Genomic DNA, 24,403 nt, shown 5'->3' with positions numbered 1-24,403 from the left:
CTATCCAACTCACCACCTATGCCTTAACAGGCGGAATAATCATACCGTACTTTTCGTACGGAAAGTTCTCCAGAGAAACAAGGTACTCTGCCCAGCCGTCGCCCAACTCGCCCACCTGGTGCAAGTCGACTTCTCCGGCCTCGCCCGTTCGTCCAGCTAGGACTTCTTCCTCACGCCCAGTATACTCCTTCTTGAGCATCGGGTGAGGGCACCAGACCACACGCATGCCCGCGCGGCGACCAGCCTCAACGCCAGGGACCGAGTCCTCAAAAACAAGGCACTCCTCGGGCTTGATGGGTGCTTCTCCCTCAGGGAGCGAGTCGTTGATGGTCTGCAGAGCAAGGAGAAAGATATCCGGGAGCGGCTTTCCGCGGCCGGGCTTGAGTCGGGAATCGTCGCCTACGACTCGTCGATGAGGGGGGAAGACGGAGAAGACGTCAGCGAGATGGTTCGTCTTTAGCTTGAAATTGCCCATGTGAGAGCTCGTGGCGAGTGCAATGTGAACGGTGGGAGACTCAACGCCAGGCTCCGCTGTCCGAGACAGGCTGGTCAACAGCTCAGGGACGCCGGGCAGAGGCTTGGTGCCGGGGAACAGCTTCTGATGGAGGGCCGCACTTTCAACAGCATACTCTTGGGATGAGATGGGCAGCTGAGCCCAGTCCATGAGAATCTTGTTGGCGTCGGGACCAGGACGGCCCTGCAGTTGGGCCTTGATGGACCATGGCATGGAAGGGCGAGAGTACTTGTCCAGGATGAGGTTGACGCAGAGTGTGTATATATCCTCGGTATCAAGAAGGAGACCGTCCATGTCAAAGAGACAGGCTCTCACAGGAGGGAAGCTGACAATGGCTTTAGTTCAAGTGCTCCATGGCTGAGATGTTGACGATTCATGAATGAAGAGGACATACTCTGTTCGGGGAGCCATTTTCAGAAAAGGGTATAAAGAAGGCTTCTATTGTTTCGACAAGGTTGACGATGAGATGCTAGCAGCTCAATTGAGGAGAGAAGTAATGAGAGGCAGACTCGTCTTGTTGAGTGAGGCTGAGGGATCGCAAGATTCTCTTGATCCTCATCGGCTTTTCCGTGGGAGAGTTTAAGTATCAAAAACGCTTCCAATGGCCGAAGTGGGGGCGGGGCGATTTGCGCTGGGGTTCGGCGAGTGACTCGCAAAGGAGACTGCGTGTATCGGGGGCTTCCGATGAATTGATATTTGAGGGCTGAAAGAGCTGAAAACTGCTTCGGATATGTAATAATTGCCTATATGATGTATCTTTGACCGCCAGAATGCCGCCCTATCATTTTTCAAACATGCCACCATGCTTACCGGCATCAGTTGCCATGGAGTTGCACAGAGAGAAGAGAATTCCCCACTAGTTTCCACTGCGCTGACATAATCGCCTCACATGCCACATTTCTGCCATGTTGAGCTTCGTACCTCAGTGGATGAAGCGTCATCATCGTTGATGCCTCATATTTCATCTCACTCCGCTCATTAATCGCTGTTGCTTAATACATAGCAATACGCACCTCAACCATGAGTGATAAAGAAAAGGCTCCAGAAAACGCAAAGGAAGCTCCTCAAGATGAGAAGCTTACTGATGAACCGGAAGTTGTGAGATTCCCTCCAGAGGAAGAAGCAGTAAGTGTTGACTAGCGCTATTCAGAACCCTTGAATATCATATCTCACTTCCACTCCCACTTTCATTATCTATCACTGCACCTACCTTCTTCTTATGTAGATATGGACTATGTCTTATGAGCCAGTTTCTTTACCTGTCCTTATCTGAGTTTCTCTATCGTCTTATGGCTGTACGCTTCAGTCAACCTCACACACGTGAACGGCATTCATTCCAAGATCAAATTCTTTTAATATTTTGTAAAGTTGAAAGTCCTCACCGAAAACTTCTTATCATAGGCCCTCCTCAAGGAATCATCCGCCATAAAGGCCGATGCCAACGCTCTCTTCGCCTCTAAAGATTACCAAAACGCCCTCTCCAGATACGACGATGCCATTGCCTCGTGTCCCAACTACCTTCACTACGAACGTGCCGTGATACAGAGCAATATTTCTGCGTGCCATTTGCAGATTGAACAATGGACGGAGGCGATAAAGGCCGCAACAGATGCCATCGACAGCTTAGCTAAAGTGGAAACCGAGGAGCAACTTGTGCCGAAAGACGAGCCCAAGGATACCGAATCAGACAGCAAAGATGAAAAGACCAATGACAACAAGGATGAGGACGACGTTGAAGAAGAGATTGTCAGTTCTGGAGCAGAGCGAGCTGCACCTATGCCTCCCCCCGAACCAACACCCGAGCAAGCAGCACTGGAGAACCGCAGAGCCGATATTCTTCGTATCCGCACCAAAGCCTTACTTCGACGTGCACGCGCCCGTTCTGAAGCCGGTGGCTGGTCTAACCTCGCTGGCGCTGAAGAAGATTACCGTACTCTCTCTCAAATGCCCGGACTGACACCCGCGGACCAGCGTACCGTTCGGTCACAACTCAAAGCCTTGCCACCGCGAACAAAGGCCGCTCAGGAAGCCGAAATGTCAGAAATGTGGGGGAAATTGCGTGGTCTCGGCGACAGTCTCCTTAAACCTTTTGGTCTGAGCACCAACAATTTTCAAATGGTCAAGGATGAGAAGACAGGTGGATACAGCATGAATTTCTCACAAGGCGGCTCATCATCATGAAATACCAAGAGATCATCTTGTTCTTCTTCTTAAAAGGGCGCTATACATCTATTGATATGATCATCAGGCGCGTTTGCATGCTATTCGAAAACTCAGCGATTAGGAGAATAAAACAGCTGAGTGAAAGTGCTGTTATCCCGCCAGGTGTTATAGCTGTATTGTGGAGTTTGCTCAAAGTGGGCAAATGAAGGACCCTGCTGCTGCGGCAGATTATCCGTCCGCGGTACAGACATCGGGGTATATGGAGTGTTTACTGACGGCGATGGCTGCTGGGGCGAAACAACCACGGAGATATCCGACATTTGTATAGAAGCAGGGCCTATATGGGCGTCTTCCTCACGCCCTTGATCGTACATGGCCGGCCCTGTAGCATCCCAGCCCCAGGCGGCTTTGAGATGCTCCTCGGCACCTGGCCGCGAATATCCAATTTGAGTCTCCATTCTCTGTAGAATCTCCAAGATTTCTATTTGTTCTTTGTGATCCGTTATAACAATTGACGCAAGCAAGAATGCTCGAGTATAAATCAGTCCGAGATACCTGTCGTCCGTATGCGCTACAATCCCACATACTTCACGGGCATGGTGGAGCTGAAGCCAGCTTATTTCATCCGATACCATCGTTTGTTCCATGGGATGTGTCTGAGTGAGTATGCATTGCGCAGTGTGATACAAAAGACGACAAAATATTGCTTCTTGCTTGGGCGCCCTAGTCAAAGATATTCGAAAGCACATTTAGTTCCTAAATCCCCATCGCGAGTAGAAGAGAGAGAAACGTCTGTTTCAAAACTTACCATGCTTTCGGAAAAACAGAATTACTTTCCACTTGATCGGGTTGCATATATCCCAATGGTCGCAAGTTCCTCGGACATGCGTCGCTCCACTGAACGCAGAGCTGCTTCAGATGCTTCCATTCCGGTATGTAGTTCTCCAAGGTCCTGTTTTCCCTCGGATCCATCTCTGTAAAGGACAGCACCTGCAGCCTGTAGCTCGCAACCTTGGCCAGTATGAATAGCATTTTCTGCGCCCATAGCTCTTCGTCTCCTTGGGCCATGACTTCGCTTCCGTCGCTGGGGAAGCCCAGATCCATGCTCCACGAACCAAAATGCAAGTGATAGCCTGTCTCTAGGCTTCCCGTGAGATCTAGATAGGCATTCAGCCAGAAACATGCTGACCCGACACCATCGCTCTCCGCAGTCCACTGACTTTCACTAATGATTGAGTTGAGCACGGTAAGACTGTGGCCGCCAGTCTCCGGCCTTTCCCTAAACATGATGTTGTAGAGTTTCAAAATCGTTGCCGCAACTGAGCATTCTTCTATGCTGCGCTCTGGATTCTCGTGATAGCGAAATAGCTGCATATTTGCTGTGCTGTAATAAGCCGTAGCCCTACTGCGCAAGTCTGGCTGGCGATGTGATAACCGTCTAACCCCACAAGCCAAGAGTGAATATAGAAGTAGAGGAGAATCCAGCGCTCGGTATGGGAGACATTCGCCAAATTGCTTTCCTTTGCTCAATGAATCCATCCAGATTGCAATTTCATCTACATAAACTCGCATATACTGAACGTGCTCGGGTGAGTCGAGGAACTCTCTTTCGAAAGCGGTAGGGCCCGTGGCATCTCCAAGAGTAGCACTGTCGTCCTCAATGCTCACACTGATATTTGATCGCTCTTCCACTTCAGAAAGACTCATTTGACCTGATTCGACCGTAGCCCCTTTGCGCCACTCTGTAGCTTGTAGGATCAAGCTATCGCTGTATATACTCCTCGTTTTGTTTGAGCTCTCAGGTGATATATAGATGTGCCAGACATGTCCTTGAAGAATAGAGCTGGAGGATCCTGGGTCAGAAATGGGGGTTTGCGTTCGAGCCATTGGGCTGCAATTTAAAAATTGGCTTCTCTCGGTGTCTGCCTCTGCGTATCCGACCAATCCGTCTTGATACTCGGAAGCAATTTGGCGAGACTCGTCTCTAATCGTGATTATATCTGAGAGTATATCAGCCCCATGTCACCGCATCTATAGAATAATTCCATACTATTCTTGGAAGCGATTGGAATAAAATTAGATGAATCGTGAATTGTAATATTTGTGAAATTCAGTCTGATTCCGCGTAAACACTTTCGTCTCCCCTTTTGGCAATTTCGACAGGACGGGATTGATTCATCGCATTTGAGATGTCGGTCTCGACATGTCAGGCAGCCGGTACGCACCCGCTTCGACTTTCTGGGATATTTGGAAGATTCCGGCGATGGCGTTTGATATGGTTTTATCATTGTTAATGATATATTGTATCGGCAAATATCGGAGTATTCTGCATGCATACTTAATCTCTCGAGGCCAAGGCAAATTACCCGTCGCCTAATCAACGTCAGAATGTTGAGTGAGCTGAAGTGATTGGCGTATTAGTCTTTGATGCCCTATCAGTAAAATAGGATTCGGCTTATATTGTGGAAATTAGTCGCCATGCCAGCTGCTTATTTCAGATCTATGTATATCGAAAGCCAACAAACGAATCAAGGGTGCTGCTGCGAGTATATGTATAATTGACTTTCTGTTTTTGAGCAACAGAGCTAGAATCGATTACTGGCAAGAGTTACTTGACATATAGAGCTGGATTTTCGCAAGCTTGGACTTTATATAGATCGGAGTGGTAGTAGTGAAATGTATGAATCTCTCTTTAACCTTGATGTTTGCTATCTAGAGAACATTCGTGTAATATCATGTGAACGGTAGATTTCAGTAGGTAGGTAGTTAATAGCATGGCAAGAAGTTATGTTAAGAAAGCCAAGATGCGGTGAGTAAATTGTAAAAGTAGTTTTAATGGTTGCGAAACGCTCTCACTAATAAATCTAGTTGGATTACAGCAGCATCTATAATGGTGATACAAGGTTTTCGGTACCTGTCTTGCCTATGCGACGTAGAACGAGGGTATAATGAGCCGGCAGTCGTAATTCTGTCCCAGCCTTTGTAACACTGACCACAGATATGGCATGCCTTGTAAATTACAGGAACACTGAGCAACCTGAGGCCATATACGCCCACCCCAGCTCATATGATCTAGAAGCCTTGCAGCCTACATGTATATTGTCGATAAATCAACGCGCAGCTAGTAAGGAAACCGGGCGATGCTCCTAGTAGTCCTGAGAGATGTGGCAAGCTGGTGTGGGATACCCATGAAGGTCCAGCAACGCCAGCTTAGCATGTCAGCCATATACCTTTGGTTCGTATAGCGATGCACGCTCTTTCAGCCTGACAAGCATTATAGCTTAGCCTCTTCTTTCTCATGACCAGTACCAGCCTAGTTGGCTCAAATACTGAGTACAGTGGCAAGAAATGATGTAGCGTTGGAGGTTTGACACATGCCTCAGTTGCTTCAACGGGATAGAGCCATCAAATGTGGTACTATAGGGGTTGTTGGCAGGCGTCTCATGGATGCAGAATATGAGCCGACGAGTAACAGTATAAGTGCATGTCACAAATCCCACGGCTTCTTCCGAAACATACTATAAAGGTCTAGCAACAGAACGATATCTGTGACTGGTCCGCTCTTCCCCCACCCGCCGAGGTCCTCGTTGGTGCTTATTTTTCATTTAGGCGTTTATTTGAAAGATTTCGAATTTAGGTATTGAGAGGCAGGGATGGAATTGCTTTATTTGGTGGATTCAAGCATACATATTTTCCCACGAATTCTGTCCACTAGACTGATCTGCTGAAAACCTGTGGTAGTGGCATACTGCAAAGAGTCAGCTATCAGCCCAGGTGTTCAGAACTCACAAGAGTAAGCGCAGAAATAGCCTGATAATCGCAAGGGTATGGTAAGGGTTGAGAGCCCATGTGAAGGCCGAGAAGCAGGGAGAATATACAGGTAGTCCAGGGTCATCTTGAGGACCAGTCTTGTAACACAAAAACCGATAATCAGCTCAAGTTCATATGCAGGTCTCAGGTGGAACAGGCAGAAATGCGCCAACATTATGCAACGCTTTGTGGCAGTGGTACCTTATTGGATAAAGATCATCGCTTGCTGCGACCAAAGAAAGGAGAGAAGCTTCACCGAGGTGGTAGCAGCTTGAGACTTTGATGGTAGCACAACGTAAGAGCAGGCGGAAATTGCCGGTCACAAGCTTATGATGATGTCCCAGGGCTGCACGTGTCAGACTAGCTCTCATTTCTCGGTTCTGTCTCTCATTTTGGTTCCATCATATTTGAATCAAGCTATGCAGAGGAAGCTCTTTTGGAGGAGGTTGTCGTGCATTGAAGAGCGCTGCCAGCGTGCACGTGACTCGCAGTAACGCTCCATACACCTTGGACCTTAATTACTGCTACTACGCATATCCAGCACAATCTGACACTTTATCAACCATCCAGCTGGACGCCATCTTTTCCTTTCAATGATGCGTCCCATCTTGCTTGGATAGTAATGTTTCAGCTGACAAGTGTTGGCTGAAAGGCGGGGAAAAAACGATGGCTGAACCAACACCATCGCCAAAAGCGATATTACGAGGCCACAAAGCCCAGGTACACGCCGCCACCTTCGTGAGACATAATGAGCGCCTTGCGACTGGCGATGCCGAGGGCTGGGTTGTGCTCTGGGACCTCACGATTATGCGGCCAAGAGCTGTTTGGAGAGCTCATGAAAATGCAATTCTCGGCATAAGAGGGTGGGGCAACGACAAAATTATCACGTATGTTCGCAGTAGGCAATGCAGCATCAAGTAAAAAATTGTTACTGATCAAAGACTCAAGCCATGGCCGTGATCACAAGCTTATTGTGTGGCGGGTCAAAGAGGAGGATGAGGAGCGACTCAGCGTCTCTTTGCCGCTGGAGGATACCCCCACGCCACGCCCACAGCCTTGGGTCCTTCACTTGTTGGAGGTGAACACGATGAACTTTTGCTCATTCGCTGCTTGTCTCGGTGACCCCAAACAAGGGAGTTCTATCGAAACCAGCTCGCCCACAGCAGAAGTTATTCTCGCTGTACCCAACACCCTGGCCTCTGAGGCCGTAAGTAACCGCACCATTAGATGATGACGAGTCTGTCCGTACTCAACTGACGATTCGCAGATTGATATCTACACACTCCCAAGCCAGAACAGGATTCACACTATCAAACCCGGCCAAAAAAATGGCATGGCCATGAGCCTATCCCTGTTCCATCACAACGGGGGTTTGACACTAGCTGCAGCGTTTGAAAACGGGTTTGTCTCTGTGCATCGTCTAGAAGCCGATGGGTCTTGGACGATGACATACCGATGCCAAGCCCATACGCAGCCGGTTTTATCCATAGACATTCATCCCAATCGAGAATGCTTTTTCACTTCAGCAGCAGATGCCCTGATAGCGAAACATCCAATTCCAACCTCTCAGCGAGAGGTAGACATTGGGCTTCAGCCTAACCAGAGGGTGGTAGAGGTGGTTGACTCTCCGTCTGACTCCTCAGCAACTAGTTCAGGCTGTAAGACACTGAAGGAATGGGAGCACGCACTCAAAATCATTAACACGAAGCATTCTGGCCAACAAAACCTCAAAGTCAGGTCCGACGGAAAAATATTTGCCACCGCTGGGTGGGATTCAAAGATAAGGATATACTCTACCAAGACACTAAAGGAGCTGGCTGTGTTGAGCTGGCACAAAGTCGGAGCTTACGCCGTGGCCTTTTCTGTTATCGAGGGCTCAGCTGCTCCCGGAGGCACTAAAGCTGCGTCATCCAAACATTCGGCAGAGAATATCGCCAAAGAATTTGATGGCGAGCCACTTCAAATGACTGAGCCACGGGAAACAGAGAGCTTGGTAAGGGGAGCTGGAATGAGCGTCAAAGACCGCAGACTTCAACTTGCAAAGACGGCACACTGGATTGCAGCAGGGGCAAAGGATGGAAAAATAAGCCTATGGGACATATACTAAGTCTCGCTATATACACCGAAATTCATGTCGTTACATCATTATCATATGCATCGGCCAGTTCGTGTCATCGTTGCAGGCAAGCATACCAGTCTTCAATGCTGGCTAGCCATAATTCCTAGATCAACTCTTTCGCGCAACCCCATCTTCACTTCTTATTTGCAAGCTCAGCCCATACCCTTGACATCCATGCCGAAACCAAGGCATCTCTCTCGCCAATACTCATCATGGCACTGATTACTAATGTCATCAGATCGCTCATGTCCACCTCTCGTGCCACAAGCTGGCCGTCTCCATCACTCCACTCATATCGAACAGCCTTGTCTCTTGCAGGAACGGCTGAGAAGAGAACATTTCGGCGTACCAACTGGTGATCAAGCGAGTGTGTTGCGCGGCGAATGCGATAGCCTCTGGTAGACGACAGTTTCCTTGGCCGAAAGCTTTCTAGCCCAAAAGTACAGAGACTCTGCCGCGACGTAGGCTCTGCATGGTACGGAAATGTCGGGCAGGTGACTCGTACAGGATGCTTCAAGTCATAGATGTGCCTCCTCCGCGCCGCTATCTGTGCCTCGCCATCTCGCCGTTTCACCGAGTAGTCCAGCCTCTCTACGCGCACATTGCGATCTGTGTCTTTGAGAAAGCCCACAGAGTGAGAGAGCTCGTACAGTGGCGGAGCTGGGGGACCAGCGGAATGAATGAAGCGACCAGCTACATAGAGTGTTGTCGGTGAGAGGACTTCGTCCTGATCGCTGAGTGTGGAGCTGCTGGCGAAGTCGCTGCAGTAGTATGAAGGCGGGTCGTCCATGAGTGCGTATGTTGTTTTATGGCGATGAAGAAATTTCGGTTCTTTGGTGGGCGTGCCTAGTGGCCGTATATGGCGGACGGCGCAATGCAAGGTCCGACTTATAAGAAATTCAAGAAGATGCTGCTGTCGGTGGCTACAGTGTACGCGGAGAAAGTATCGTGGCACGAACGGTGTGAATTCGCCTTTGCTGCGTTACGATTACAGCAAGTGACGTGATACCGGCTTTTTATTCGCAGCCACGGTCTTCACACTCCGAGCCACATGATCTATCCAATGAATAGAGAAAATCTCTGTCCCTATCAGCACTTTAAAAGATAAACCGTCAGGACCGAGTAACCCAAATTGGCTTTGGCGATGCGAGAATGCAGCTATGAATGACATCAAGATTCATGCTAACTGCTAGCCCTGGCCTGGACCCATCCCGCTCTCGGGATTTATATGGAGATGCACTAAAAGCTGTCACAGAATAGCGGATCCGCCAATACTAATACACAGCTTTCTGAACTCTAACAGGAACATTCGGAGAGATGTTGCAGCGTATAAACCGATGGGCCGATTTACAGATCTACATGCATTTGACCATCGGAAATGACGCCAGCTCGGCAGTTAAAGACCCATCACGCCGCGCAAGCCAGCTAGAACCAAGGAACGACTGGTGGATATATGAAATCACAGTTGTTTATTTATAGATGGAACACGTTTCCTTGTGGCTACATCATACCGCAAAGGGCCACTATGCGCTCACCGCGATTGCTAGAAATGGCAAGCTAGGTGTGTAGCTTAAGATTGAGATTGCGATTTTAGGATAGCACCCTGAGCTTCGGTTTAGAACAGCAGACTTAAGCATGAAGGGCAGTAGCGTGTAACGGCTACGCAGAGCATCAAACGTTTTAGCTGCATCCTTAGGTTCTTGGCGGCGGTGCCATAATATGGCGGCGGAGAAATTTGTGAAAGAATATATACCGCACAGGCTACCACAGATGAATTGACAAGCACTAATACTTGAATCCTACTGTACCAATGCTACGATAAGCTCAGCAGTATGACGTAGTATTCACAACAGCTGGCCCGCAAGCCAAGAGTACATGCAGCTCACATGGATACATGTGAAATGCGTCGGAATGATATATAGATTCCCTTTGGAAATCAGTTAAGTAGCTCCCTTCCTCGCCGTCTGCTAATAAAAATAAACTTATAGCAGCTTACAATATTATTACTCGTATTAATCTATTCGCGACTCATTTCCTCCCCGATTGTAGATAGCCGTCGGAGCTGTACTACGAGGGCATCCCCTCTTATCAGTGTCACATGGACCAGGATCCGACAGAGGCTGAGATACGCTTGTGCGGTAGCTGGCTGTCACGAAATGCTGCAGCAAATACAACAACAAGCGATATTATGAATGCCTCTGCGTAATTGCTACTGCTTTCATTAGTGTTGCGTAGTGGAAGAGTTATCGCTGTCTACTACCTTGTCACTCTGATAGCCTGCAGATAAAGGTTTTCACACTACTCAGTGTAAGTTGACGGGGTTGATGTGCCGGTTGGCGGGCTACATGTTGCACAACTGCATCTCATGCTGGTTATGGTCTACTACCTAGCTTTCTCTTTCACTGTGATCCGACGTGGCTTATTCGTACTCATTCAACTCCGTACTACGTACCTAAAAATACTCGCCAAGCCCTCATCGTCTAGCACCCCGCCTAAATCAACGCGGAGTACATTGTTCGTTTGATGCTCACGAAATCCATCAACTTTGGCTTGACACACTTTTATTATTGTCTAGTGATGCAGCAAGCGTATGGCGTATAGAAAATAACAAGATGAATTGATGAAAAAAATATCCTTATCACCTGGGCGATAATGCACTTCATATTCTCGTAAATCACAGAGGTGGATATTTTAAGGAAGATGAGCTGGTCGTCCCCCTAGCTTTCAGCCACCTCCATTTTGTCTAGGCAGAGCCAATTGATTTGGGGAGAACTTGGTGTCCTTGCAGGTTTGCTACCGCACTTCTCCACTGTCTCGCTGAAGAACGAGGCAGACCAACAACGCAGTTATCATAAAATAATATTCTCTGTTTAGAACTCAGCTCTGGGTAGCACGAGGTATGCCCAAAATAGCATCATAACCATAAACATTCTTCCTTTTCTTCCCATTCTCCCCCCATCCTCGTAGCATACCTCTATCTCATGTTAGATTCCAATCAAAGCATATACTGTAGTCTCTATTTACCCCTTTTTCATCGCCAAAAACCCTCATTATTATCAATGGCATTACCGCGATGGCCAAATTATTTCATTCTCTTCTGTCTGATTTCACTTGTTCAAGCTTACACGGTATTCGAAACAAATTGCTCCGCTCCTACCACTCTATCAAATTACGTATCGTCTCCAAACACTCGCGGGACTCTTGACATACTATGGAGCTCCGTTTTCACAATCTTCGCTTGCACTTGGAGCGTCCAGCATCCTAATGTTCCCAAACAACAAGATGCTGATAACCAGACATCAAAGAGATGGTGGAGAAGCGACAAATGGGTGCTGCGAAGTTTCTACAGAAGCACGCTGCGGATGCTGTGGACTGTCATTGCTCCCGAACTGATAATTGTTGCGGCGTGTGATGAACTTCTAGAGGCACGGAAGAATTATAAGAAAATGCAGGAGTTCGCCTCAGAAGACGGACTTACTTGGAGTTTAACGCATAGCTATTATGCAAACATGGGGGGGTTTGTCGTACGAAACCCATTGGCAGACAAGGAGATATATCATGATCCATACCATCTGACTGGTGAAGAAATCTTTGACCTTCGAAAACGAGGACATATTACAAAGTTGCCTGCCATGACGGAAGCAGAAATCAAGGACAAATCCAAAGGCGATATGCTTGGAAAAATGATTGCACTCGGCCAGATTACGTGGTCCACAATTCAAATCATCGTACGGGTTGCGAGAAGGCTTCCTGTTTCGCCTCTCGAGGTAGCCGTTGTGGCTTTTGCTGTCTGCGCAGTCCTCATATACGTTCTCTATTGGAACAAGCCGCAGCGCGTCGGCGTCACCCAAACCATCCAGATAAATGACATTCACGCGCTGTATAACAAAGCCAAATTAGAGGCGAGTCCCAGGTTTTTCAAGGGTCTGTTTCAGGGCATGAAATCGGCTTTTGGGACCTCATTCGAAGAACCCCTACGTGGTGCGCCTATTAGCGTGGATAGTATAGACAACAGCGACGACGGCGTTTTATTTATTGCGTCTGCCAGTGCCGCGCTGTTTGGTGGGATCCATGCTTTGGCGTGGAACTTTGCCTTTCCATCGAGAATAGAACTGTTATTCTGGAGATGTGCAAGCATCTATTCGGCTGCGGCTCCAGCTTGCAGCGTGCTATTCATATTACTCTTCAACGCGCTTCCTAGTTCCAATAGCCTGGCTCATAACACTCCCTTCATTCTCGCTATGTTCCTCCTTGTCCTTTACCCCATTCCGAAGCTTTTTATTATTGTCGAGATGTTTCGGACAATTTACTTTCTCCCTCCTGCTTCATTTATTTCTACTTGGCCAACTAATGTCCCGCATCTTGCTTAGCTAGTGATGGTAGGGATGTCATATATGGCTGTTATCGCTGTCCATGATGTCTCAAGTTGGATGGTTTAAATCAAATATTGATAGCCTTCAATCTGCATGTACTCTCTTTTTATCTAACTACCTAGTATACTGAAGTAGCAGATATACATGCAGCGTCATGTCTCCAGCATCCAATTGACTTAGAATATGCCATATACCTACTCCGTATTTATAGCGGAATTTCAGCGGCCCATCGAATAAAAAGGCGTGACTCGTGGGGTCCTTATCTCCAACTCACTTGTTTAAAAATAGCACGAGGGAGATCATGCTAGTAAAGCTCAGACGAGACACTTCATTCAGCTCCTGAGATGCAAGAGGGGCACAGGATGATGACACAGTTAGTTATACAAAAGCTGCTGCAAGCGTGAATTTTCAAGGTCTGTCCTTGTTTAGAGACGAGACGTATGATGAGAGCCATGGTTATGTGAAACTTTTCCTCGTACCCTATATGGAGAGAATGACCCAAGGGAACATGAGAAATTATTCAATCATTTTACTCTTTGATAATCATGACTTTTTGAGAAACTGGGTATAGAGTAGCTAACATTCATCTTGAACCCTCTGGTGGATGAAGATACCGTTATTGCTGTTGCGAGGGCCAGGATATTGATGTGACAGCATATCTTGAATTCTTATTAGTTGTATCCTTTGTAATATTCGAGCTCATTATAAGTACAACAACTGTAAAGCCAGGTAGCTTCGTATTTGTAAGTGACCTCAAAATCAAAATCCCTTTCATATCGCGCTACTTGTTCACATAATGTATATCATAAAATAGGATCTATACGTCTTCTGGGTTCCTGTGAATATCTTGCCTGGGCATATGAGATAGCTCCTTGGAGAAAGGGATGTACGGAGATAAGGTGCCTATAACCACCACGAACGGCAATTGCGTTTTACGCTATAGGAAACATTCTATTTTTAGTAGTAAGTATCACCCTGAAGTTTATAGTTGATATAGATTATCTGGAATAGTGTACACTAATTGTTTTGAAAAAGCATGGCTTTCCCTGATCAAGGGTATGGATCAGCAGCGGACGATACAGTATCTTCAACTGAGTCATTGCACAAACCCTACAAGACACCTAACCATCTGAACAAGGGCAGATTCCATAAGGCCACTGTAAAGAAGATATAACACCATTCACTGCCTCGCCGGGGCCGCTGCAATATCCGTGCCCTCCCCTTTTTCTTGAGGGTTGGTCCTAGCGGGAAAGCTAATAGCTGTCCGAGCCCGAGAAGCTGCATGCTCTTTACGAAACAGGAGTAGCTTTACGACAATTCCGCTTTGACTTTACATGTTAGGTCGCATGTTACCATGTGCTGTGAGTTGATTTGAGTTGATTACGAATGGAATGCGGAGAGAGAGAGGCAGTTACTGCTGGTGGTGCCAGCTTCATGTCTCAGTTGGCTTTCATTGTTGGTTGTTTTGCCGTGATGGACATCCCTATACCCAGATCGGATGACCCGCACTGATGGGGACCTATCACCATGCATTCACGAGCCTCTCATGTTTGCAGTAGATGCTTTGAAATCTGCAACACAATACCATGCGTCAAATGGCATGTCACTTGTTGGCGACATTGATATTAAATCCGAGCCCACAGCTTCATTGTGCTCCATACGAACAACGTCCGCAGGGCAGACTGTCTCTGCGCAGGTCTATTATTAATTTCTCGATGCCTTCGGAACTCCCCTCTTGTGCGGAATTAGAGCTAGTTGGCATCTCGAACGCAGATTATCACGTTTCAGACGTCAGACCCTCATCAGCATCGGAGTTGAAGCTCAAACACCCACACCTTGGTTAGTTCGCAGCCTATTCAGGTCTCTCTAATAGGGCGCTACGTCGTCGCAATGGCGGACATTTGAAAAGTCCGCCAGCTAGCAGCGGCAGAGGCTGACAAACCTTCTCGCACTACCGCAGCACTATGCGCCATAGCGCATCAAGAGTCACCACAAAAGTGACCGCTAAAGCCACCGAGGGGAGTCTGATCTTGCTTCGTACAGGCAGATACCTGCGCCGGAAATAAGAGGTTAATTTAGCATGGCGAGAAAACGTGCCGGCCACTTAGATTGACGAGATAACGCTACATGTATGTACATGTACAAGTACTATATACTGCAGCAGAAGACTGGCGCACTCGGCGTAATATTTCATCCGCAAACACGTTCCGATTGGTCGAGATAGTGCTGGGAAAAAAGCCAAATGGACGTCATGGGGTGTCGAAGCTTTCTCAAGCCTTGGCAATTTCCACGCGGCGAGAGACTGAGCATCACGTTGGTGCTGTTTGCTGGTGAAGGATGAAGCAGGATCGCATGAGTAACGGGCGTGGAAAGTAAATGTACTTGTCATGCTGCTCCGGCAAACCTTGTTGTAATGCCTTGTACTCGCCAACTGAAGAAATTTTTCTGTTTAATTCGGCTAGTGACTCACTAGGGCCGCTGGCGATGCCTGATTGGGGCAGCGCCAGGATCCTGCGCGAGGCTTAGCGTCTCGTCGGGAGCCGTGATCTTGGTAGTGGTTGCGGTGCGGGTATAAGCGTTGCTTTTGTTGGCCGGCTCTGACTCGCGGTTAGACGCTGCTTTCATCTGCCTGCAATGCGTCGTCTGTTCTTCCCTGGCAGGCGAGTGCAGATCATCCTTTGTCCCTTGCAATGTATCCTGCGGCGAATACGTGTCCAGTATAGCGAGAGGAGAGATGGGCTACATGTACATACACAATGCTGCTGCATCCTGCACGTAATCGCCACTTGGACATGGTCCAGCTGGCTCTGAATAGCTGCATCCATGTATTCCTTCGGGTTCTTGCACCTGTCCGGAAGCCCAAGCAGCGGGCGTTTATTGCAAAGTCAACAAAGCACAAAGCAGATGCAGAAACGCTAGCTCGTACGAAAACACCCGTTGCGGCACCCAACCAGTTCCACTCGGTTGTTCCGCCCTGCGCCAAAACTAGCCGTGACCCATCCATGCCATTAAGGCGGCCAACCAGACCCAGCAATCTGGCTCATACGCCGTGAGCTTAATTGCCATTCATTGTGTCAGCATCTTGGCTTCCGTTAGCTGCGCGGACTTTGGAGATTAACGTGTCCGAGGCGTGAGAGAGAACGAGATGGGCTCCAACGCACTTACACCCAAGGGAGCGGGTCGATGAGGCTCGTTCATGGCATATTGGCCAAGGGGGGGCACTACGTGGACGTCGACGGGGCATGTACGACGCAGGAAAGAGGGCTTAGCGGACCCTAAGTCCGCTTGGATAGAAATTTCACATTGCCGTAGTGTATAGTGACTCGTTGCCGTGCCCGTACCCCAGAAAGAAAGAAGCCTGTGCAGGCATGTACATGTATATATAGAATGGCATGGGCACCAGAGCTGGGGACCTGGTGAAAGGATCCAGCCATCGACGCGTTGTCACTCTGTTGGCAACCCTTCCCAGCCTCCCCCTTGTCCTTGTCCTTGAATCTATTCTTCGAAGAGACAAGAAGGACGCAAGTCATCATGGCAGACTTACACCAGGACCCTGAAAAGCTGCACGCCGCAGTGGCTTCGTCGGCCACGACACTCAATGGCGAAGATCTCGATAGCAAGACTCCTGTGCCTAGCCTGGGAGAAAAGGACGACCTGGATCTCGGCCTCGACGAGAAGCGAGAAGACATTGTTGTCGAATCTCCAGCTGAAGATGGCGAGCTACGAGAGGACGAGTATCCTTCGGGTATCAAGATGTTCTTCATCGTGCTCGCCCTGGTGCTGAGTGTTTTCCTGCTGAGTCTTGATATGGTGAGTCTATAGATCCATCTTTTTCGCAGCAATGAGATGTCGTGATAGTATACTAACAGCTGTGGCTTTCCAGACAATCGTTGCAACCGCCATCCCCAAAATCACAGACGAGTTCCAAGGCCTCGACAAGGCCGGTTGGTACGGCGCCGCCTTCTTCATGACCGTCGGTGCATTCCAATCAACATGTAAGCAGCCTCTACTCCCCTATAATCATCACATCTCAGTTCGGCTACTAACAGAATAATTCAACAGGGGGCAAGGCATACAAGTATTTCCCTCTCAAGACCACCTTCATCCTCTCCATCCTCATCTTCGAACTCGGCTCCGTCATCTGCGGCGCCGCCCCCAACGCCGAAGCCCTCATCACCGGCCGAGCCATTGCCGGTCTGGGTGCCGCTGGCCTCGGCGCCGGCGCGTACACAATCATTGCCTTCTCTGCGCCGCCCAAGAAGCGTCCCGCGTTCACCGGCATCATCGGTGCTTCGTATGGCTTTGCCAGTGTCATCGGACCGCTGCTGGGAGGAGCCTTCACTGACCACGTTAGCTGGAGATGGTGCTTCTACATCAACCTTCCGATTGGTGGTGTCTCCGCGGCCATCATCTTCATCTTCTTCCAGACTCCTCGCAATGCGGTGCCTGTCAAGGCGCCTCTCTCTGAGAAGATCCGACAGATGGACCCTCTCGGTGTTATCCTGATGATGGGCGCCACCATTTCTTTCATCCTGGCTGTCCAGTACGGTGGCATTGCCCACCCCTGGAACTCATCTGTTGTTATCGGTCTCCTGGTCGGTTTCGCCCTCATCATCGGTGCCTGGGCAGCCAGCCAATGGTTCCAGGGCGAATACTCCATGGTGCCGCCAAAGCTGTTTAGCAAGCGCACCAACTGGGTCATGTGTCTCGTCGCCTTCATCCAAGCCGGTGGCTTCTTCGCAGCCATCTACTACATCCCCGTCTACTTCCAGTCTGTCCACGGCACCAACCCTACCATGAGCGGTGTCCGCAACCTGCCCTTCATTATTGCCGTGTCTTTCTCAACCGTTGCTAGCGGTGCGCTGGTCAGCGCAACTGGATACTATCAGCCTCTTCTCCTTGGTGGAACTTCCATCGCCACCATCGGCGCAGGCCTCTTGTACACCATGAGCACCACCACAACTACCGGAAAATGGATCGGATACCAGATCGTTGCTGGTGCTGGCTGGGGCACATCTTTCCAGATTCCCATGATCGCCGTCCAGGCACTCGCCGACCCAGCAGACCTCGGCCCTACCACCGGCATGCTCCTCTTCTTCCAGGGCCTCGGCGGAGCTTTCCTCGTCTCCGGAGCCCAGTCCGCCTTTGTCAACACCATGATCCGCCACGTCCTCCAGCACGCTCCTCAGGTCAGCGAGGCCATGCTCGTCCTGACGGGCGCCACCGAGATCCGCAACAGATTCCCCCTCGACCAGCAGCCATTTGTCATTGACGGCTACATGGCGGGCATCAAGGTCGTATTTGCCATGTGCGTCGCCTGCACGGGCATTGCGACGCTGATCGGCCTGGGCATGCGGTGGAAGAAGCTCAACCAAGACGCTCTCAAGAACGCCGGAGGAGCGGCGTAGAGAGTGTGACTGAATCAGGAAAGATGACAGAATATTCTGGTAGATTTTTTTTTGCATTTGCAGGCGTCCAATTTTTTTGACATGTTTGGAAAAAACAGGGGGTCCATTTAATAGGTAATACCGGGTAATATAGATAGGGCAGAAGTGGGATTTCTGACACCCTCCTTTAGAATTTTCTCTTTTTTTTGTTCTTTTTTCTTATTATTATGCATGTAACGCTATATACCTAGATGATACATATATTCAACATAGACAGAGGAGAATCAATCACTACTCAGGTTCTTTTTTATTATTATTATTATTATTATTATTTTTTTTTTTTTTTAATTCGTGATCACGATTTGTCCTTTTTAGGAGAATGAGGTTTGATGATGGTCATGTATTGCATGTAGTCAGCTTACCTTTTGGGGGGTTCAGTCAAGCTGGTGATAAGAAGAAATGATGTGAAATACAGCGTGATCATGGGTTTGTACGGAGTAATACTCGTGACGGGGAGCAAGGCTGCGGCCGCTGCGCCGAGTAGTGGGTTGATGATTGCAGGCAGCCTTTAATAATACGACGTATTATAGGTTATAGAACTAGCACAACTATTCTCGTGTATGTCAATCTCTCTCTCCGTATCCCGACGCCTTAGAATAATGGCTCTGTATTATTTACTTACATAAATAGCATTTAATTATAAGATCCCAGGTATATATACCCAAGCTGTCTATATAAGTCAAATCAAGTCGTACGCACTAGCTATAATGTAACAACATGACGTCTTACATGGCATGGACCCTGCTTATACTCTCCTCAGCACCAACGCTCACACATTGACTGCAACTCTGCATCTCAATCTCACGTGGGATCCCACCAACGCAGCCGTACATACAGTCTGCACTCGCGAAACCCCCAATTCAGCCTCCATCCGCAGCTCCTTCAGGCACGGCCAAGTCCGGATCTCCATCCCAGAAGCGGTGGTGGTGACAAGCCGTGAGATTGTTGGAGGGGGAGGGGCCGGCCCGAAGCTCCGTCATACCGCAAGGCAGAAAGAAAGCACCGCGGAAAAAAAAGCCACCAAGCAGCGTGAGAAAAAAAAAAAGGCAGCCAAACCTCGTCCCCAAAAATCCGCCGCAGAAACCATCACGAAACAACTTCTCTTGACTCGGCCAATTGCGCGTCCGGCGATGGCGGCCGAGGCATCGACTCCAACCTGAACGCTTCGGCTTGGCTCCCCCCTCCCAGACTCTAGAAACCGCGAGCCATTTTATTTAATTCCCCTTGGGGTGCCGCCGCATCTCGAACGGTTTTTCTTTCTTCCCAGAAAATCCACCTTAGCCATCGCGGGCACACGACCATTCTGCGAAGCTTCGCGACAACGGCCGCTGCTGCTAAGACCAGAACACACACACTCACTCACTTAACTCACCCACTCACTCACACAATGCTGCCTCAAGCTTCATTCTCGCGGCTCGTCTCCCGGGCTGCCGGCCTGCCGCGAGCAATTGGCCGTCCAGACACCACCACCATCCGGACGCTTCGCACCGTCGCCGAAACCGTCCCCAAGTCGTCCATCAAGATCCTCCGCCTCGTCGACGCCGTGCGGCAATGGCGCAAGCCGCACATGGCCAACTACCGCTCCGTCGGCCTCGTGCCCACCATGGGCGCCCTGCACGAGGGCCACTTCTCGCTCATCCGAGCCGCCGCGCGCGAGAACCACCACGTCGTCGTGAGCATATACGTCAACCCGGCCCAGTTCGGCATCAAAGAGGACCTGGCGTCCTACCCCGTCACCTGGGAGACCGACGTCGCCGCCCTGGCCAGGCTGGACCGCGAGTTCGCCGACGACGGGGCCAACCTCGGCCGCATCTCCGCCGTCTTTGCGCCCACCACGTCCGAGATGTACCCTTCTGGCTTCCCCGGCCAGGAAGTCGATAGCAAGGGCAGCTTCGTCACCATCACGCCCGTGGGGGAGGTCCTCGAGGGCGCCAGCCGGCCCACCTTCTTCCGCGGCGTCGCCACCGTCTGCATGAAGCTCTTCAACATTGTCCAGCCGGACCGCGTCTACTTTGGCCAAAAGGACGTCCAGCAGACTGTCGTCATCAAGCGCATGGTCAAGGACTTTATGATGCCCACCGACGTTGTCATCTGCCCCACCACGCGGGAACCCGACGGCCTGGCATTGAGCTCGCGCAACGTCTACCTGGGCCCTCGCCGGCGCAGCGTCGCCGTTGTTCTGAGCAAGGCCCTGCGTGCCGCCGAGGACATGTACAAGAACGGCCGATTGAACCGCAGCGACGTCCTCGGAGCGGCGAACGAGGTTGCCAAGACTACGCTGGAGGCTCAGAAAAGGCTTCCTGCCGACCAGCGGGTTACCTTTGAGGTCGATTACATATCCATGGCTGATCCCGATACGCTGCAGGAAGTTGACGTCGTGGACGCGGCCAAGGGGGCGATCCTCAGCGGCGCGATCAAGATGCTGCCTGTAGAGCAGGCGCAGAGTGGTGAAGATTTAGGCCATTCTGGAGGACCGGCAGTGCGATTGATTGACAACATTATACTTGCGCCCAAAACCGAGTAGAGAGACAAGTTTTGGTGAGAACGAACGGGATCACGATTGACGAGTAATTGAAGAAAAGAATAATAAACAACTAGGAGGAGTCTGCGAGGGAAGAAAAGAAATAGAAAAAAGATGTATATTATATATGGCGGGCGATTGCATTTACAAAACTTGTTCTTTTTTTTTTTTTTTTTTTCCAAATAACGCGCCCTTGTTAAATTTCTTTTCATGTATACATAGCTTCATATATAGGGGTATAATACAAGACAGGCTCAGAAAGGAATATGAGAGAGAAATGATTAATTTCTTTTACAAATGCGCCCTGCCCTCCAGCTTTCTCTTCCTCCGTGCATTCTTTACATTGTGATCCAGCGCCGCCTGCTCTTCTTTGCTCAGCCGGCTGGGCACTCCCTTTCCGCCCTTCTTGTCCGCCTCTTCGGCTTCAGCAAATAGCCTTCTGCCAAGCTCATCCGTCAATCGAAGCACGCGGCTGCTAACCGTCGCCCCGTCTCGTCGGTTCTTGCCCTCTCGGCGCGAGCTTGCAATCTTCTCTGTGAAATCCCACAGCTTTCCCTCGGCTAGTAAAGCACCTGTTTCGGGGTCACGAGAAGGCCGCCATGAAGGATCGAGTTGGAGGCGGGGAGGTATCTTGGCATCTTTGGACTTGACGACGTTGATGATTTGCTCTTGCTGGAAGCGCGTGTATGAATTTTTGAGGGTTTCTTTGTTTACGGCCTCAAAGTATGAGAGGTCTCCTTGGTGGTAGAGAGTTTTACCGAGCTATGACATCCAAAGTGTTAGCTTAACCTTTTTGACTATTGGAGAAATATTGTTTCTTACCAGCTGTGCGTTGTTCTGAGCTTTTGCTTCTCCAATCCATATATCGCCGTTTTTGCCGTCTGGAGGAGTAAGTCCCATTAACGACACTGCCGCCAGCCAACTAGCCTCGATAAAAGGCCAGATCAGGAAACAGTAGAAATCATAATTTTCTCGCCCGGCCTTGCGCTCCTCGTCTGATAGTCCAATGGTTGTAATGCTACCATTCTCGTCTTTATCCAAGCGGACGACATGGTCGGCTTCCAAGCCACGCAGCGTGTTATCCAAGTTCACGTCAAGCCCAGCACCAGAGAAGATGAACTCTCCACGGAATAGCGAGGATAGAAACAGAACTTGGTCCCTAAGTTCCGCGTACGGAATATCTTGATTGGATGGACCGCCACCACGCTTGATACGCGTGTACATGGCTGCGCTGACGAGAGCCTCGTAAATAAAGAGGTGGATCGTCATATTGCGATAGAAGGAGAGCTGGAAGCGGTCGACGGCATAATATGTTGGTTCTGCTAGTCCTTCGACCACTCCTACCAAGTCTTTACCCAAGACTTCCAATCCTCGGTCAACAATTTCCGAGATAGCTGCGTTTCCAAAATGCGCAACTCGTCCGCCTTTAGCTCGGATACGGCATGTCAGCCACTCTACTCGGCGGATCAGTTCACCTTTGCCGACGCCTCGGCCGCGTAGAGTAAGGAGGACAGTGCCAATGAGAGCGGTAGGCATCACGACCGATACCGCGTTGATATCTCCAAGCACTTTGTAACCTAAAGCACGTAGAATCTTCTCACGGACTGCCCTTACTTCCGGGTTATAATGATCAGTATCCAGTCCACGAGGAATGCTCGATAACTTCGAAAGATGAGTGTCGATGAACTTTCTTAGGCTCCACGGCTCATGGAATCGGACGTCGACTCTGCCTAGCTTCAGGGAGAGAACAGAAGGCCCATTAGAGAGAAGGTCAGCCAAGTTTTCCTTCTTCTTTGGCATACCAAGCAGCTCGGTGACATAGCCTTCTGTCTCGATGACTTTGTCGTACTGGGTGCTAACGGGGCAAATAATGCAATCCTTGACTCGGCCAGAGAGAATGCTATCAAGCACGAAGCTCAGGATGCCAAATTTAGGGGGAAGCAATTTTCCTGTACGCGACCTGCCTCCCTCAATAAAGCACTCGAAATTGTAGCCGCCTTGCAAGAGGGTATCGACGTATGATTGCACGAGTGTGGTATACAAGGCATCATCTCCAAACGACCTTCTGATCCACATCGCACCCGCATGCTGCAAGAAAGCTCCTACCAACGGAAAATTGAGATTGTCGCCAGCCACGACTACCGGCAATGTCAAGCCAAGGCGGTAGCATATTAGCTGCAAAGAGACATAGTCAACGTGTGACCGATGACTGGGCAGGAACACAATGCTCTGCTTCTTCTTGGCAGCCAGATCTGCCACCTTTCGTAATCGCAACACCTCTTCGCTAGAAACGTGGATTCCTTGGTGGTAGGCGCGCGTTACCAGCTGCATCATCAGGTAGTATGCGCCGCGAATAAAGGTGTTGCTCTCCATCTTGCAAATCATGTTATCTGTAAGCTTTTCTGCAACTTCCAGGAGAGAGCTCTCTATAATGTTTCGTCGCTGCGCACGCTTCAATTGGTAATCTTTATCATCTTTGTTCAGCAATCCTTCCTTTTCCTCGACGGCTAGGCGATCGTTGGCGAGCTGCGAAATCCGCTTCTGTAGCAATGGCGCCGACAAGACATTGGAAATCATATTCTCCGAGAACCCGGAATAGAAGACGGGCTGCCCGATAACGCGGTCGCGATCGTAGGCTCGCCATCCTTGGCCTGACACGTAGAGAGAGACTTCGCGAAGAAACCTGGTCAACAGCGAGTTAGCAGACGAGTCCAACAGCCAACCTCGGTAAATCATACTGAAGCGGTTCGCTGCGGAACGAATGGGTCTGATTCATCAAAGCCTCCTCTTTGTCGTCCTGCAGCACGCCTCTGGGCTCTACGAAGCCGCTAGGCTGTAGAGTGATTTCATCGCCCAGGATCTGGAGGTCGGGAGCCGAGCTGCTGGCATCATCAACGGAATCGCCATCTCGAGCCATGGTTGGATGTTGCGGAGTCGAAGTAGCCGGGAGCTGGAGCGGTGCGGAGTTGGTTCTCAAGGATAATTGAAGCGGCTGAGGGGTAGCAGCAACATTGCCATGCTATGCCCTGCACAAAAGAAAATCAAATCAAGCTTGCTGATGCAACGGCAAATGGCTAGCCATGGAGACCGAGTCTGATTATCCGGGGTAAATAGTGCTGTGGGGCCGAATGAGACGAGAACGCGAGCAGTGTCATTAGTCGAAATAACCCGAGGACATGTGAAGAGAAGCAATGGTGGTTGCATCCAGCAGCTGAGCCGCTATAAGCCTGCGCTACAGCTGAAGTAATCAGAGCCGGCGTACCAAGTACCAAGCATGACGCACTATAAGCGCCCCGTCGCTTCGTATTGGGGACGTAGAGGTTCAAGGGAGCTTGGACCACCTGCAAGGCTTCCAAGCCGTAACCAACTAAAAAAAAAAGTTATTTGACCTATCAGCTGCATCTGCTGTCAGGCTGCAGCTCATATTCATATTTGAACCGCAAAGGATTGCCAGAT

At 49.6% G+C, this 24,403-nt stretch overlaps 9 protein-coding genes across 9 annotated transcripts; 5 read left to right on the top strand and 4 right to left on the bottom strand.

The window, feature by feature from the left end:
• Positions 1-16: 16 nt before the first annotated feature.
• TrAFT101_002071 (uncharacterized protein) lies at positions 17-925 on the bottom strand (the record flags this gene model as incomplete). Its single annotated transcript, XM_024903655.2, has 2 exons — positions 17-839; positions 909-925. 2 exons carry the CDS (start codon positions 923-925, stop codon positions 17-19), a joined length of 840 nt encoding a protein of 279 aa, XP_024763187.1.
• A 493-nt stretch (positions 926-1,418) lies between these two features.
• TrAFT101_002070 (uncharacterized protein) lies at positions 1,419-3,204 on the top strand. The gene is made up of 2 exons (XM_066126498.1): positions 1,419-1,639; positions 1,916-3,204. The coding sequence occupies exons 1-2, from the start codon at positions 1,535-1,537 to the stop codon at positions 2,693-2,695; spliced, it is 885 nt and encodes a 294-aa protein (XP_065982601.1). The 5' UTR covers positions 1,419-1,534; the 3' UTR covers positions 2,696-3,204.
• On the bottom strand, positions 2,788-4,564 carry TrAFT101_002069 (uncharacterized protein; the record flags this gene model as incomplete). The annotated part of the gene is made up of 2 exons (XM_024899540.2): positions 2,788-3,400; positions 3,486-4,564. 2 exons carry the CDS (start codon positions 4,562-4,564, stop codon positions 2,788-2,790), a joined length of 1,692 nt encoding a protein of 563 aa, XP_024763185.2.
• A 2,482-nt stretch (positions 4,565-7,046) lies between these two features.
• On the top strand, positions 7,047-10,404 carry TrAFT101_002068 (uncharacterized protein). The gene is made up of 3 exons (XM_024903653.2): positions 7,047-7,374; positions 7,436-7,694; positions 7,755-10,404. Exons 1-3 carry the CDS (start codon positions 7,154-7,156, stop codon positions 8,592-8,594), a joined length of 1,320 nt encoding a protein of 439 aa, XP_024763184.1. The 5' UTR covers positions 7,047-7,153; the 3' UTR covers positions 8,595-10,404.
• Positions 8,484-10,001, bottom strand: TrAFT101_002067 (uncharacterized protein). Its single transcript, XM_024907830.2, has one exon. The coding sequence runs from the start codon at positions 9,394-9,396 to the stop codon at positions 8,740-8,742; it is 657 nt and encodes a 218-aa protein (XP_024763183.1). The 5' UTR covers positions 9,397-10,001; the 3' UTR covers positions 8,484-8,739.
• Positions 10,405-12,115: 1,711 nt separating the features above from the next.
• On the top strand, positions 12,116-12,976 carry TrAFT101_002066 (uncharacterized protein; the record flags this gene model as incomplete). Its single annotated transcript, XM_024909640.2, has 1 exon — positions 12,116-12,976. One exon carries the CDS (start codon positions 12,116-12,118, stop codon positions 12,974-12,976), a length of 861 nt encoding a protein of 286 aa, XP_024763182.2.
• A 3,483-nt stretch (positions 12,977-16,459) lies between these two features.
• On the top strand, positions 16,460-18,712 carry TrAFT101_002065 (uncharacterized protein). The gene is made up of 3 exons (XM_024899672.2): positions 16,460-16,789; positions 16,863-16,974; positions 17,042-18,712. The coding sequence occupies exons 1-3, from the start codon at positions 16,511-16,513 to the stop codon at positions 18,385-18,387; spliced, it is 1,737 nt and encodes a 578-aa protein (XP_024763181.1). The 5' UTR covers positions 16,460-16,510; the 3' UTR covers positions 18,388-18,712.
• A 478-nt stretch (positions 18,713-19,190) lies between these two features.
• On the top strand, positions 19,191-21,220 carry TrAFT101_002064 (uncharacterized protein). Its single transcript, XM_024906410.2, has one exon. The coding sequence runs from the start codon at positions 19,814-19,816 to the stop codon at positions 20,948-20,950; it is 1,137 nt and encodes a 378-aa protein (XP_024763180.1). The 5' UTR covers positions 19,191-19,813; the 3' UTR covers positions 20,951-21,220.
• TrAFT101_002063 (uncharacterized protein) lies at positions 21,126-24,105 on the bottom strand. Its single transcript, XM_024909639.2, has 3 exons — positions 23,686-24,105; positions 21,770-23,630; positions 21,126-21,709 (listed from the first exon to the last, which is right to left on the bottom strand). The coding sequence occupies exons 1-3, from the start codon at positions 23,862-23,864 to the stop codon at positions 21,239-21,241; spliced, it is 2,511 nt and encodes an 836-aa protein (XP_024763179.2). The 5' UTR covers positions 23,865-24,105; the 3' UTR covers positions 21,126-21,238.
• Between the last annotated feature and the right edge of the window lie 298 nt (positions 24,106-24,403).

This window comes from Trichoderma asperellum, chromosome 1 (assembly GCF_020647865.1).
Source record: "Trichoderma asperellum chromosome 1, complete sequence".
Lineage (NCBI taxonomy): Eukaryota > Fungi > Ascomycota > Sordariomycetes > Hypocreales > Hypocreaceae > Trichoderma > Trichoderma asperellum.
The sequence above is the reverse complement of the archived record's forward strand: the minus strand, read 5'-3'. Positions and strand labels throughout refer to the sequence as shown.

Excerpts from the sequence above, each read along its gene's own strand:
- TrAFT101_002064 (XM_024906410.2), top strand. The coding sequence starts at position 19,814 with ATGCTGCCTCAAGCTTCATTCTCGCGGCTCGTCTCCCGGGCTGCCGGC.
- TrAFT101_002070 (XM_066126498.1), top strand. The coding sequence starts at position 1,535 with ATGAGTGATAAAGAAAAGGCTCCAGAAAACGCAAAGGAAGCTCCTCAA. Across the intron at positions 1,640-1,915 it reads TCCCTCCAGAGGAAGAAGCA|GCCCTCCTCAAGGAATCATC; the intron begins GTAAGTGTTGAC and ends TTCTTATCATAG.
- TrAFT101_002065 (XM_024899672.2), top strand. The coding sequence starts at position 16,511 with ATGGCAGACTTACACCAGGACCCTGAAAAGCTGCACGCCGCAGTGGCT. Across the intron at positions 16,790-16,862 it reads TCCTGCTGAGTCTTGATATG|ACAATCGTTGCAACCGCCAT; the intron begins GTGAGTCTATAG and ends GTGGCTTTCCAG. Across the intron at positions 16,975-17,041 it reads CGGTGCATTCCAATCAACAT|GGGGCAAGGCATACAAGTAT; the intron begins GTAAGCAGCCTC and ends ATAATTCAACAG.
- TrAFT101_002067 (XM_024907830.2), bottom strand. The coding sequence starts at position 9,396 with ATGGACGACCCGCCTTCATACTACTGCAGCGACTTCGCCAGCAGCTCC.
- TrAFT101_002068 (XM_024903653.2), top strand. The coding sequence starts at position 7,154 with ATGGCTGAACCAACACCATCGCCAAAAGCGATATTACGAGGCCACAAA. Across the intron at positions 7,375-7,435 it reads GGCAACGACAAAATTATCAC|CCATGGCCGTGATCACAAGC; the intron begins GTATGTTCGCAG and ends CAAAGACTCAAG. Across the intron at positions 7,695-7,754 it reads ACACCCTGGCCTCTGAGGCC|ATTGATATCTACACACTCCC; the intron begins GTAAGTAACCGC and ends GACGATTCGCAG.
- TrAFT101_002063 (XM_024909639.2), bottom strand. The coding sequence starts at position 23,864 with ATGGCTCGAGATGGCGATTCCGTTGATGATGCCAGCAGCTCGGCTCCC. Across the intron at positions 23,631-23,685 it reads TTCCGCAGCGAACCGCTTCA|GTTTCTTCGCGAAGTCTCTC; the intron begins GTATGATTTACC and ends GCTGTTGACCAG. Across the intron at positions 21,710-21,769 it reads CTCAGAACAACGCACAGCTG|CTCGGTAAAACTCTCTACCA; the intron begins GTAAGAAACAAT and ends TGGATGTCATAG.